Source organism: Diabrotica undecimpunctata, chromosome 8 (assembly GCF_040954645.1).
Source record: "Diabrotica undecimpunctata isolate CICGRU chromosome 8, icDiaUnde3, whole genome shotgun sequence".
Taxonomy (NCBI): domain Eukaryota; kingdom Metazoa; phylum Arthropoda; class Insecta; order Coleoptera; family Chrysomelidae; genus Diabrotica; species Diabrotica undecimpunctata.
The window spans coordinates 16,433,751-16,448,109 of NC_092810.1; the positions used below are offsets into that span (position 1 = coordinate 16,433,751).

Below are 14,359 nucleotides of genomic sequence, written 5' to 3' on the forward strand. Positions count from 1 at the left end.
ATCAGAGAAAACTGTCGCTTTATAGGAAAACATAGTTTGCATGCAGTAAGGAACGAAAATGGTCACTTCTTAATAGATTTTACAAAAGAAAGAAATGTGATCATTATGAGCACTTTACAAAAGAATACAACAAGGAACGTGGAGATCGCCAGATGGAAAAACTAAACCGAGTAGATCATGTGCTCGTCGAAAAAGACAAGGAAAAATGTATGAAGAACATGAGAGCATACAGAGGACCAGATGCAGACACAGATCATTTTATAGTCGGAATACAAATGAAGCAGCTTATACAAGTTGTTAGAAACCAGAGGAAGAAAGCAACTAAGCCTATTAGACTACTGTCAGAACAAGAATAAAATAAATATGAAAGAATAGTCGCTAAGAGAATTAGATAATATTGCAGCAAAAAATGGAAATATTGAACACACATGTACGCAAATAAAAGTATGTATGACCAAAGCAGCGCAAGCCAGTGATGACCAAAGTAGGTGGCACCTCTGTACGCTAACCACTGCAGTGGTCAAGTTTTAGGAGACATTCATTGGACTTTCCCAGTTTGAATTTGTATCAGCCCGAGTGTCTGATGAAGCACTCCGTTCGGCTCGCAGAGAGGCGACTACTGGGTAGGAATCGAGAGGTGGAGAGCCGTCGCTTGAGGTGTCATGTTTGTAGAAACTCACTCGATGCGCTTAGGCGTCACGGTCACCGGTCTACACTCCTAGTATCTGAGACGAGACTCTCGTGGGACCACTCTACTCTCATTCCAAGAGAACCAGGTAAGGTTGAACGAGCTGAGCCCGTATGCACCTCTTTTGGACCACACCACCATTAGGGGCGCCGGTGAGGATTTAAGAGTGGTAGAGGAGAGATTGTCAGCGGCGACCTGTCTACGTGCTAGATGGAATTCCTCTGCCCGCGTCACCTTGGAGGGATTGGAGGGATTAACGGATGGGTATGCGTAATCGCAACACAGGTACTACGGGGAGGGTGGAGCTCCGCGATGCTTTATGCATCGCGCCACCCTCATTTGGTGTCGGACTCGTAGGGGCAGTGGAGTCGCTTACGGTCGTATGCCGAAAGGCCAGGAAGACCAGGGTCCTGCCAATTTTATAATTGGAGGTGCACGAACCATAGCCATGTTTGATGAAGCAGGGATGCTGAAATGAGTCATAACACTCTATTGATACAGATTCGAGCCATGAGAAATATGGAAATACGTGGTTGGCAGAGGAAGGCGATGGATAGGGACGACTGGAGAAAAAATCTTGGGGAGGCTAGGACCCACACAGGGTTGTAAAGCTAAAATGATGATATATACAGTAAGCGCCACGCGACTAGACACACGGTTACCTAATTGCTTGGCTTATTTGATCCACTGGGCTACTCCGGCCCGCTCTCACATGTGACTTCAGCCGTCGTCGATCACAGATAGGGGCGCATGGCATTTCATTTATGACTGATTTCTGCGGAGAATCAAGTGGGTAGCGAAACTATTCAGAATTGTTTTTCCATTTAAAAAAATACATTTTTAATTATGGAATATTCAGCTGCGGAAAAAGTTCAAATTGTCAAATGGTATTACCAAGGTAATACGCTTCGACAAATTCAGGAATTATTTGCAGATGCATTTGAAGACCGTCCAACTCCTGCATTAAAAACGGTATCGCGTGTAGTAAATAATTTTGAAAGGCAGGGATGCGTCAACCCTCGCAGTGACAATGCAGTCACAGAAAAATGGTTATCGATCATATAAAATCAAAAAATGTCATGAAATATTTCCTGAGGACAATATTCGACGCATGTTGTTTTGTGAAACAGTAATGGAAAAGGCTAACCATGACGATAATTTTCTCAAAAATATTGTTTTTACAAATGAATCGACATTTCCAGTACTAAATCGTTATAATTCATCCCGCGTACGTTATTGGTCTCGGGAAAATCTACATCGTTTTTTCGAAGTGCAAACACAGTATCCCCGAAAGTTAGACGTATGGGGTGGAATTTTGGGAGATAATATGATTGGACCATTCTTTATAGACGAAAATCTAACTGGAGCAAAGTATTTGGACCTACTACAGCAGCAAATTGTTCCGGAAATTCGTAGAATCGCTGGCGACAGATTTGATGACATCTGGTTCCAACATGACGAGTGCCCTGCACATAACAATTCTTTGGTGCGGCGATATTTAGAGATTACCTTCCCAAATCGACTAATATGCGGAAGACAAGGAACTATCTTGTGGCCGGCGAGATCACCGGAATTGTCACCCAATGATTTTTCATGACAGAGCTACTAATTTGGAAGAACTTAAATTAAAAATTGAACGTGCGTTCCAAAATATTAGCCCTAACACGCTTGCTAATGTACGGTCAAGTTTTTATGACCGTTTGGGTTACTGCCTTGCCCAGGAGGGTGGACTTTTTGAGCATATTTTGTAAATATTTTGTTTGTATTATTTATTTATATTTATGTATTATTTTATATTTCTTAAATTATATTTTTAGTTTGAAAGAATTTCGTTGTTTTTGTTTAAAAAAATAAACTTATCAGAAAGCCCATTTTCATATTTTTTGGATTAATTACTTGTAATTTAGTATAAAATAAATCACCTCGAAAATATTTTTCTTTTATTAAAATAGTATAAAGTACACATATTTTACAATACAAACTTTTGAAGTATCATTGATATTTGATGCATTTTGTTAAATTTACATAAATAATTATATTAAATTAGAATTGTTTTTCTGATAGGTTTTAGGAGTAAAATAATATCAAAACAAAACATATTCATAGCACTTTTTTTACAAATACTCGACCTGCATTGAACTGAATTAAACTAACTAAACAAGTTTTGCTACTCTCATTGTTTACTCTTCTCATCTGTCCCCTTTTCGGCATAAACAGTGCAACAAGTGTTTCGGCCCAGGATTGTATCAGCTTAATGTGCCCGTGTGTCTACTAGCGTGGCGGGTACGGTATATATACAGTAGACTCCCTCTATAACGAGAACTGAAATGGCAGACTAATTACCTCGTTATAAGCGGATCTCGTTATATCCAACAACAATAATATTGTGCATACATATGAATATGTAGTTTTCTAAAACATTAACTTTCTATAGTGAAGCCATTCGGAGCAATATAAGATGCTAATAAATATTGTTTGAATGGCGTTTTTAAAACAAAGTTATTTACTTTTATTGTCAATGAAATGCATTAAATCAAAAAAGAGTTGTTTACTTTTACTGTCAATGATATATGTTAAAACAAAAAATCTGTATTCTGTAAATATGTATAAAGCGTATAAAGTTATTTTGTCATTTTTGACTGCTTTAAATTGTCCAGTATTCTATCTATCATATTTTCTAAAGATGTGAAACAGTTTTATGCTTCTTCATTTGCGTTTTGTCCTTGGATAAAGTTTCTGACAACCTTTAAAACACTTAGGACAATAGCAAGGGACATGGTTCAATTCGAAAATCTAGAAATTTTACAGTATACAATGCTAAAATTTTCCGAAATCTTAACACACAATAAACTCATATATTTTATATCATTATTCATTTTTATAATTGTCAGAAGTGTAATATACGCTTTATATTTTAGTTCAGCCTTAACGGACCCTACAAAATTTTCCCTAACAGCGTTAAATTTAAAAAATCCCAGGAGGCGAATGTCAGGCTAGCGAGTGTTATTGATCCACACCATATTTTTATTCATATGGTAAGAAATACTAATAAATATTTTATTACTTGCTAATTTTTCGATTCCGTAGGCTTCGCATATAAAGTTTCTGGAAAAGATGAATAACTCGTTGAAGAATAGTTACAAGAATTCAAAAGAAGACGTATGTGTGCCCATTGAAGGTAATGCTAGTTTTTTACCAATAATATAAATCTAAAATAATATAAGTACTAACAATAAAAGTATTTACAGTAGACTCCCGTAAGTTCGGCCATTCGGGACCGGACCCTAGACCGAACTTAAAAGTGTCCGAACTAACCGATGCTTATCTAAAAAATGCCCATTTATTGTTTGTATGGATCTAACAAAAATAAAACACTTGTACATTAAGTAGAAGACAACACAGAGGAATACTCTGACATATATTTAACACATGAAAAGATAGACTGTTACAAAAATACTATAAAACAATACTTACAGAACTCTAGGCCTAATAAAATTTAAAAATATTGCACATTGGTGGTTTGGCTTCTTAAACACTTAAAAAAAAGTCAATAATTTTTTTCTAAATTTTCTTTTCTAATGATTTTGGATGTGCAAAGTCACGCCACTTTTTAATAATCATTACATCGATGGCAGTTGCTTCTTTTTGCTGTTCGACTTAGATAGCTGCCAGTTGCAAAACTACTTTGCCTTCAGCATGGCTCATTTTATTTTCTTCATTTTCCTCTTCATTCTCATCAGCATCTGTGTCGTTATCCTTCTCATTTTCTTGGCGAATGGTACACTCGGCGATTTCGTTGTCGTTCGAAACCTCTTTGTGTAGCTCCTTTTCAAAGTTGGTCCACTCCAAAACATCTTCAACAATGGGACCACAGTTCGGTAGTTGCTGAAGGTCGTGCAATAGGGCTGCATTGTCATCAGGTTCGTTAACAAGAATGTTGTTTGGCTCATCTGCTGATGTGCTTGCTTGGTAAATCTTATCTTCTATATTTGGCCAAAGTTTTTTCCAAAACTTTACAAACGTCGACGGTACATTTCGTCGTATGGCTTGGCCGACATGTACACAACATCCTTCATATTAACTGACTTCAGCACTTTTAAGAGGTCTAAGTTGTCATCAGCCCCCAGTTTGGAAAGAACTTCAGAAAGCAGTTTTCGGCGATACATTCTCTTGAAGCACTCAATGATCCCTTGGCCAATTGGTTGTTGAAGACTGGTTACATTGGGTGGTAGGAACAGCAGTTTAATTTCTTTTTCATCGCCACACTGAAGACCTTCCTGGTGAGTAGGCGCGTTGTCAAGCAGTAGAAGTGCTTTGAGATGGGCAGATTTATTTTGTCAAATGGTTTTTCACTTTCGGAACAAATTCGCACACAAACCATTCCCTGAACAAATATGTGTCCATCCATGCTGATTTCTGCTACCGGCAATACACTGGTAGAGTTTCCATGTTTATGTTCTTGAACGCTCTCGGTTTTGCTGCTGTGCCAATGACAAATAATAGGGGTATCTTGTGGGTGCTCGAGGCATTTGAACATAAGGCGACCGTTATCCTCTCTTTGCTGACTTTAAATCCTACCACAGATGTTTCTTGTGGGGTGGCAAAGGTTTTTCTGGGCAGAAGTCTAAAACTTAACTCAGTTTCGTAGATGTTGTATATTTGCTCTGGTCACCAATGATTTTTAAAACTTTTGCAGAAACATTTTTGGCCGCTGTTGGGTCCGCTGACAGCTTCTCTCCACAAACTCCAATAAAATGTCCCCTTGTCTCTTTTTCCATCGGGAGAACTATCCCTCACTAACCGAGAACGCCTCTTCTGGTTGAAGCTTTGAATGCAAGATCATAGTCTTCTCTTTTAGGATTGGTCCACAGATGTTTCTTGTTGGGTGGCAAAGGTTTTTCTGGGCAGAAGTCTAAAACTTAACTCAGTTTCGTAGATGTTGTATATTTGCTCTGGTCACCAATGATTTTTACAACTTTTGCAGAAACATTTTTGGCCGCTGTTGGGTCCGCTGACAGCTTCTCTCCACAAACTCCAATAAAATGTCCCCGTGTCTCTTTTTCCATCGGGAGAACCCTCCCTTATTAACGGAGAACGCCTCTTCTGGTTGAAGCTTTGAATGCAAGATCATAGTCTTCTCTTTTAGGATTGGTCCACTTAACGGGGTTCCTCGTCTTCGTTCTTGAACGAACCACAACCACAGAGCATCTTCCACCAATTCGTGTTTTGCTTTTCTCAGTGTGCAACGCTTTTGTAGAACTTTTTCAGTTTAAATCTGTGTACAAAAGCCTTCGATAGTTTTTCTATTGCGATATTATTCTATTTTTCTATTTCTATCACAATCGTTGATTGTACTTTTGCCCACGTTTAAATCTCTGCAAATACTTTGCACCGATTCTCTTTTGGGGGAGTCACCTCGATCTAGAGATTTTTGGTTCTTTAGCGGGCGAACAATTTGGTCCATACACGATATCACCGCGACCACTACATGCTCTCCAGAGGTACCGACTGAAAAGAGAGACCTTCAATTAAAGAACCAATTATCTCATATCCAAGTACAACAACAACTCACTCAAATGGTTACTCGATTCACTGTGAATAGGCTTCTCTGCAAATATATCAATACATAAAATTCAGACGAATGGTTTATCTATGTAACTTTTTATCTGAATGTAAAATTGAAACGTTTCTCAAGAATATTTTTGTAGTTTTAAATTATTAGAATTAAAGTTTAATTCTCATCAATTCTGTTTGATCACCGCATCTCAACTGGCGGTATATAATAAATACTGATGCTATTTTTACATTCTAGGAACTTACGTTGTGGTGAATTACAAAGATCAAATCAGAGGCAATTGGCATAGAGGATTGGTGTTGAAAGTGAATACCGATGACTGCCACGTCTCACTTGTTGATTGGGGTTTAGATTTGACTGTTCCTTGGCGCGATATACGAATGTTACAAGAAGAGTTTACAAGATTAGAAATTCAGGTAAAACATGAGTTTAAGAAATTACTTGACACCTGTGTTGTATCACATACATATCATAATTGAATTTTCAGAGCATTGCTGTGAGGCTGGCGCAAGTAGAACCGTTCGGTAAACATACCACGTGGACTGATGCGGCAACGACTTTTCTAGAAAAGTTTTACCTATCCCAAGACATACTGAAGATAATCGTTCACAACGTACAACCGTTAGAAGTTGGTTTGTTTGAAATGGTTGGAGATGTTGATATTTGCATCAATGCACAATTAGTATTGGAAAATTTGGCCGATTCAACTGGTAAAATGTAAGCACTTTCATCATCCTATTTTTTGTATTTTAATGTTATACTAATAATAATTAATCTCAGGGTTTATTTTTTAATGAAAATTACGATGATTTGATAGTGCTGTATAATCGTGTTTCTTTTACAAAAAGCTAAACGTTAACTGACCAAAAATAATGCGAATACTGTCTTTTTGTGTTCTATTCACATCTGTAAAACTAAAATATATACAAAACGGTCAGACCACACACACTCAGGTCACTGGTTCATCTAATAGGACTCTCGAGATGCCATATGTTGGGGTTTGAAAATCATAATATTATGGCTCGCCCTCCAGAGGCGCAGAGTCAGGGGTTGGTTTGTTACAAAGTTTAATTTTAAGCACAAGAGTTTTAGGAAGTAAAAACTTGAGAAAAACATTCATTTCATTAAATTCAAAGAAGAGTATATTTTATTTAAACATTTATTTCACACAGTGGATCCTAACTTGTACTTAGACTCACTTACAACTGGGTGACTTCTTTAAAATATATGTGTGGCATATCTTCCTTTTCTTTTTTGCTTACAGTTTTGTATATTTTTGCAATTTAGCTCCGAAAAATGCAAAAATTTTGAAAACTTTGCAGCGTGCAAATTATTAGTTATATAAATTGCTGTTTTGTTACATTTTGAAGAGTAAACGCATAAAACGCGCAAAAGAGTATTAAACACATTTTAAAAAATTAAAATCGGTGTTAATTCTTTTTTTTTGTTTTTTGTTTTCACCCATTTTAACACTTTGACTGCGCACTTTTTAGGGATAGTGTATACCTGGTGTATTTGTTGTTAGGAGGACGGTGTTCATATTTAAAATGATATACAGTAAAACCTCCGTTAACCGAAATAGTTGTGGGGGAGGACGTTTCGGATAACAAGAATTTCGGTTAAAAATAAAATTGTTTTTTATAGTATTCTTGGTCAAAGTATAAGTATTAAAAAATACCATGAGCTGATTTCGTAATGTTTTTTAATGAGTAAATACAGAATAAAGTAATAAAATTAAGGAAAATGAACAAGTTTAACATTCTTTTTTAAAGAAATCTTCCATTTTCTTTTGCGTTTTTGTTTGACAACGATTGTTTTGCAGCTATATCTCTTCATCGTTCATTTGCAGAAGGTCATGAGTTTGCTTCATTCGATTGTTCGACGAAACGTAAAGCAATCTGAAAAGGACAAAACTTTATGCAAAGACAAGAAAAATTAAGAACCTAATCGTGTCCCTAACTAATTAGGCCTACTGTATAAAGTTCTTACCTCTACGGCATTGAAAATCATTGAAGGCAGCGCGAGTCGGCGGTCTCGTGCTGCCAATCAAAACGGTTGTTCCAGCATTTGAGGATTTGATCTTGGCCCACGACTCATTGTAAAAGATTGAGAATCAACACTTTTGGATTCATTTGTCTTCTGTAATAACAGATGTCTTAAGAATGTTCCTCTATGATATCTGTTGAATGTCTCTATTACTCCCTGGTCTAACGGCTGAATTAAGCTCGTGACATTCGGTGGCAAAGATTTGACCATTTTGTAGATTTTGAGTGTGAGTTGGCGCATTGTCAACAAGCAACAATGCTTTGATGGGAAGGATTTTTGATTTTAAAAAGGATTTTACACTTGGGACGAATTCATGTTCGAACCATTCTGAAAATAAAGTGGTCGACATCCATGATCTTTTTTGGCCTCTATAAAAAGCTGGAAGTGCTTTTTCGGAAATATCTTTGAGCGCTTGGTTTACGTTTTGCGATAAAAATTTACTTTTTATTGACGAAATTATTGAAACTCAGCCGTTTCGGTTAAACGAGGTTTCGGTTAAAAAGGTTTCGGTTAAGGGAGGTTTTACTGTATACAAGGTGTTAATATTTAAAATGATGTATACAGGGTGATAACTAATTTTTGACTTGCGACTCACAAATGCGCCATGTGCAACCTGGTAAGATTTTCTTGTTATGTGCTGACTGGCGCTCATGTGAGTCTTACTAATTTGGTTTGTATTTTTGTCAACAAATAAATAAAAGTCGACTAAAATACGGATATCTATATATTGCACAAAAAACATTACAGTTTTCCAGTCAAAATAGTTTAAAAATATGTTTTATAATTAAAAAAACTCAGAATTCATAACGTCAAAAAAACTAAACTATAACAATTGCATAACAAAAAAAATAAAAAACTTGACTCTAAGCATGGAAATCAGTAAAGCACTTGCCAACACAAAGTCCAGGTTTTCCCGGACAGTTTTCACAATGATATATTGTTTTTTTTCGTAAGTTATTTTTTTACATTGCTTACTATGTTTTCTTTGTGTTATGTGGTGCTTTGTTGTTTATAATAATTTTATTTTGTTGATTTGGTAAAAGCGAGATAAGAATCGATAATCTAAAATCATAGAGTTACATTTTATGACCTGAGTACTCATTGTATAACAAATGTGAATTTAATATCGTTAGTTGAAGGAAATGTATTCCTAATTTTTTATACCACCTCAACGTCTTTCTGTCACAGGGGTAGTAAGAACTCAGTTGATCTTGTCGGTCAACTCCTCCCATATGCTTATTTTAATGAAATATGGGAGCAGGTTTGCTCTTCGTTTGTTGTCTTTTGTTTATGTATTCATTCATGTCTTTTCCAAATTCGTTGGAACAGATAGTGACCTTTCCAGTAATCTTGTAATCTATTTAACTTTATTGTTTCTGTGTGCAACACTAGTGCTAAGAAAGTCAACATTTCTTCAAATGTAACAGGTTTTCATCGTGTAACTCTGGATTTCTCAGTAATTCCTTTCGAACAGAAAAAGCTCTTCAGCATAACGATTAGTTTTCTCAACAAATAAATTTACTAGTTCATCATCAACAATAAATCTACAAAAATCGATAGGTTTCCTTATTGACTGAAAGTGTTTGTAGAAATTGCTTTTTTTTAGTCAACTGGAACTTTTTAATTTCCCCCGGTATATCGGACCACTGCAAAATACCATTAATTACATCATTTGTAGTCTCCGACTCTTTAATGGATATATCATCTATTGCACGTAAACATTTTTTTTGTAACAAACTACCATAAAAAACAAACAGAGAAGTAAAAAATTTAGTAACTAAAGCAAAAAATATTTCCTGGGAAAGTAAATACGAAGAACTCAACAAATATATAGGGTCAACAAGATCAAGGGAAGCATGGAAAACGGTAAAAAATCTGAGAACAAACAGAAAAGAAACGAGTAGAATAGATTTAATAGAAGAAAGATCTTGGATCGAACACTACTCACAACATTTGACTGAAACAAGACCTCAATTCACGAACATCAGTTCAACAACATATGAACTGGAATTCAGTGAAGACGATGAAATAACAGTACAGGAAGTCGAGAATGCAATACAAACTCTAAAAAATCGGAAGTCATGCGGACCACAAGGTATACCAAATGAATTATTAAAACATAGCCCACAAGTATTACGGGAATTACTGGCATATGTCTTCACCTTATTCTATAATGGACACGACTTACCACCGGAGTGGACAAAAGCACATATTAACAACATCTACAAAAAAAAGGAGATAGAAAGAATTGTTCAAACTACAGGGGGCTAAGTGTCATAAATTCACTCTCAAGACTGTATGGAAAAATAATAAAAAACAAAATTGAAAAAGAGATGACAGATGTTGAAGAACAGAATGGCTTTCGTGCAGGCAGATCCTGTATGGACAGTATATTCTCTCTAAAGCAAGTTATCGAGAAAAGATTAGCCCACAACCTTTCAACTCATATAGTCTTTATAGATCTGACAAAGGCATACGATAGTGTACCACTTTCAATGCTTTGGGTAGCAATGGAAAAACAAGGAATAAGCAAAAAAAAATATACAAGCAGTACAACAACTCTACAAAAATATGACGGCAAACATTAAAACTGGAAATAGATTAACTAGAGAAATTCCTATTAGTAAGGGCCTAAAGCAACGCTGCTGCATAGCACCTACACTCTTCAAAATATATCTAAATGAGGCACTCTCAGTGTGGAGAAGAAAGTGCTGCAATATGGGCATCCCAATCGGAGATGATAGATTGTACACGATACACTTCGCTGACGACCAAGCCATTCTAGCTGAAGACGAGAGTGATGTAGGCTACATGCTTAGAAAACTGGAAGATGAGTATACCAAATGGGGCCTCACAATTAATATACAAAAAACTGAGTACTTAGTTGTAGGAGAACAACCAGAAAGCCTACAAATCGAAATGGGAACTATAAAACCAACAGACAATTTCAAATACTTGGGAGTCCAAATAACATCAAAAGCAGGAAGTAGCGAAGAAATACACTCCAGGATTGGCCAAGCAAGATCAGCCACCAGACAGCTACACAGACTATTATGGAATAAAAAAATAACAAAAGAAAATAAAAGAAGAATCTATAAAACAATAATAGAAAGTATTGGGCTGTACGGCGCCGAACTCTGGGAAATAAACCAAAGAAACAAATCAAAAATTAAGGCCATGGAAATGAACTACTGGAGACGATGTTGCCAGCTCACTAGACTTGATAGGGTGAGAAATGAAGATATTCGGAGAGAAATGGAAATCGATCTAGACATAATAGACACAATCGAAGCCAAAAGACTTAACTGGTATGGACACCTTCAGAGAATGCCTGAAAATAGATGGCCAAAAAAAATAGAAGAATGGACTCCGCCAACTAGAAGAAAACGAGGTAGACCAAGACGATTCTGGAGAGACGATGTCGACGATGCAATGACCGCCAGAGATTTAACAACTGAAGATTGCTTCGACAGAAAACGCTGGAAATTAGGATGCGAGAAGCGGCGCCAGCTGTAGAAGACTCGCTTGTTATATATATATATATATATATATATATATATATATATATATATATTATATAACTACCATAAAAATCAATTACCTATATTACCTTCCTCATCATCTGTATGCTCTTCCGAATTCGATTTACCCCAACCGCAGTCTCGACCACTTATATCAAAATCTGTAATAATCTAACTTGTTTATTTTTAACGAGTCATGCGCATCTGACAAAGGAACGCTGCGGCTCACATGAGAGCCATGCGCAGGTCAAAGTGTTGTGAAAACCTTGAATTATCCATGTCTGTCCGTCCTGCTAACAAAACTCCGTTATTAGAACGATAGAATGAGTGAGGTGTCGAATGAAAGCTTATAACCCAAAGATGATAGAAGTAATGGATTTTCTAAAGAACTGTAAGTCATATCGACGCAGAATACAAGTTTACGTCTAAAATAAGTTTGACTTATCATCCTAAAAGTTTCCATCGGTAAATTGCATTCTTTGACAGTTCTTCGTTCATGTTGTTTCGACTCCAAATCTTTTAATAGTGCAGTAAAATTTGTTTCTTTTTGAATTAATTATTATAGTTTTTAGCTTTAATTGATAGTTTAGTGAATTTTGTAGACAATAATTCTCTTTGTAGGATCCCGCACTGGGAGCATCGGTCAGAGAGTGTGTGGAACTAGAAGTTGTACATATTTGTACAAAATTTGTACAAATCTGTTATTTAAATTTGTTGTAATTATTTCCTTCTTGTTTCAGTTCCCAAACATTGGAATGGCCAAAGAATGATGCTGTCAGCGGGTTTAGAGAAGACGATGGAATTCTCGCCCAACGGTTGAAACAAATTGAGTCAGATGATGAATCAGACGAGGTAATGTAGCAGCAATAAAATAACATATGTACGATATATGTTTCTTTCATCTTGTTTTTTTAAAAATACATAAAAGGTTTTCTTTTGGTGTCAATGTTTGTATTTAATTATTCCGTATTTAATATTTCAGGAAAAAGCTGACAAAATCGTTAAACAGAAAATCGAAGTTGTAAAATTAGTTCATCCCGGTTTAATCTATATTAAATTCCCCGCATTCGAATCACAAGCAATGCAGTTACACGAGGAATTACAAATACATTACACGAAAGAACGAAAAACAAAATCATCGTGGAAACCCGACGAGCAATGTGTTGTTTTTCATAATCTCTCTTTCGCAAGGGCTAAAGTTTTAGAAAAACTTGATGACAGAAAGTACAGAGTGAACATCTTTGACAGAGCTACTGAAGATGTCATCAACGTGGACAAAATGTACGAATTTGACAAATATTTCACCAAGTTTGCTAATGTCGTCTTCAAATCACATTTGGCTAATATAAAACCCGCAGGCGGAGATAAATGGAGTTTGTCATCGATTGAAGCACTAGAAAGGTAAGATATAACATTACAGTATGTAATATTAAATTAGATTGGATAGCAAAAATGGTATGTTCGTGACACTTTGAAAATTAAATGATCCTTCCTGCGCTTGATAGGCCAGCGTGGTGGAGAAACGGTCAGGAATCCTCGTATGTCTATGCTAGCAGTCTCGAAAGTAGAGGAGGAAGGACGAAGTGGTACTTTCGTCGGGAAACCTATTCCATTATAGAGGAGAGTCTTCTAATGGTGCCGTCGGATATATAGTAAATAAAGAACACAAAGATACACACAAAGCATATACATACAATTTAAAGCATAAGTAGTGATAGAGTTTTTCGCCATTTCCACCAAACATCACATTGACTTCACAAATACCAAAATACTGGCGAAACAAAATAACCATCAGAAACGCTCCTTTATTGAAATGTGTGAGCTCCTCAAGAACTCATCGGCAATAAACAAATTTGAGCCAGGTTTACCACTCTCTCATCTTAAGAAATAAATAATATCAATTATTCTTCAGTTAAAATGTGGCTTATTTTCCATTCAAAATAATAACACAATCATCCCATATTTCCAAGTTTCATTAAAACATAAATTAAAAATAATATATCAAATATTTCCGCCATACAAATCCACCCGTCCAACTAATCATGCAATGACCCCTGTAGAAGTTCATAATTGTCTCAAACCTTGGAAATTGGTGACATGTGGCCCTTAAAAAATTTTCGGTATCGCGTCACGTTGTTTTCATAGATTGCAATAAATCAGTGCTTTGTTTGTCTTCAGTTTAAAATTTTTTAAATCTTCGTATCTACGAATATGAAAATTATTTTCTGCAGAGTTTGTGTGTTTTTTGTTTTTTTTTTGTTAAGTTAGTTTTAAGTAATGAGTAAAGTTTACAGTACATATATAATAACATCGATAATATACTACATATTGAGTTGTAAGTTATGAACTATTAACATGTGTATTTCTTATAAACTCTATGTCATCTGTTATATTTTAGAGAACTGATGAAGCTTTAGAAATATAAAGTGAAACGTCTTCGATAAACTTATGAAGTAGTTGACTTCTTTTTTTATTGCCAACCTGAATGACCAATTAAACTCCTGAATTCACTAGTTAATACTTTAGAAA

General features: G+C 35.8%; 1 protein-coding gene across 2 annotated transcripts in view; it reads left to right on the forward strand.

Annotated features, from left to right (window-relative positions):
• The window catches only part of LOC140447216 (RING finger protein 17-like), a 40,017-nt gene that overhangs the window by 14,934 nt on the left and 10,724 nt on the right, over positions 1-14,359 (forward strand). For both annotated transcript variants that reach the window (XM_072539732.1, XM_072539733.1), the window contains exons 12-17: positions 3,607-3,723; positions 3,776-3,866; positions 6,501-6,679; positions 6,751-6,980; positions 12,571-12,682; positions 12,813-13,231. In XM_072539732.1, the coding sequence (XP_072395833.1) occupies positions 3,607-3,723; positions 3,776-3,866; positions 6,501-6,679; positions 6,751-6,980; positions 12,571-12,682; positions 12,813-13,231 (1,148 nt within the window). The remainder of the gene's footprint in view (positions 1-3,606; positions 3,724-3,775; positions 3,867-6,500; positions 6,680-6,750; positions 6,981-12,570; positions 12,683-12,812; positions 13,232-14,359) is intronic.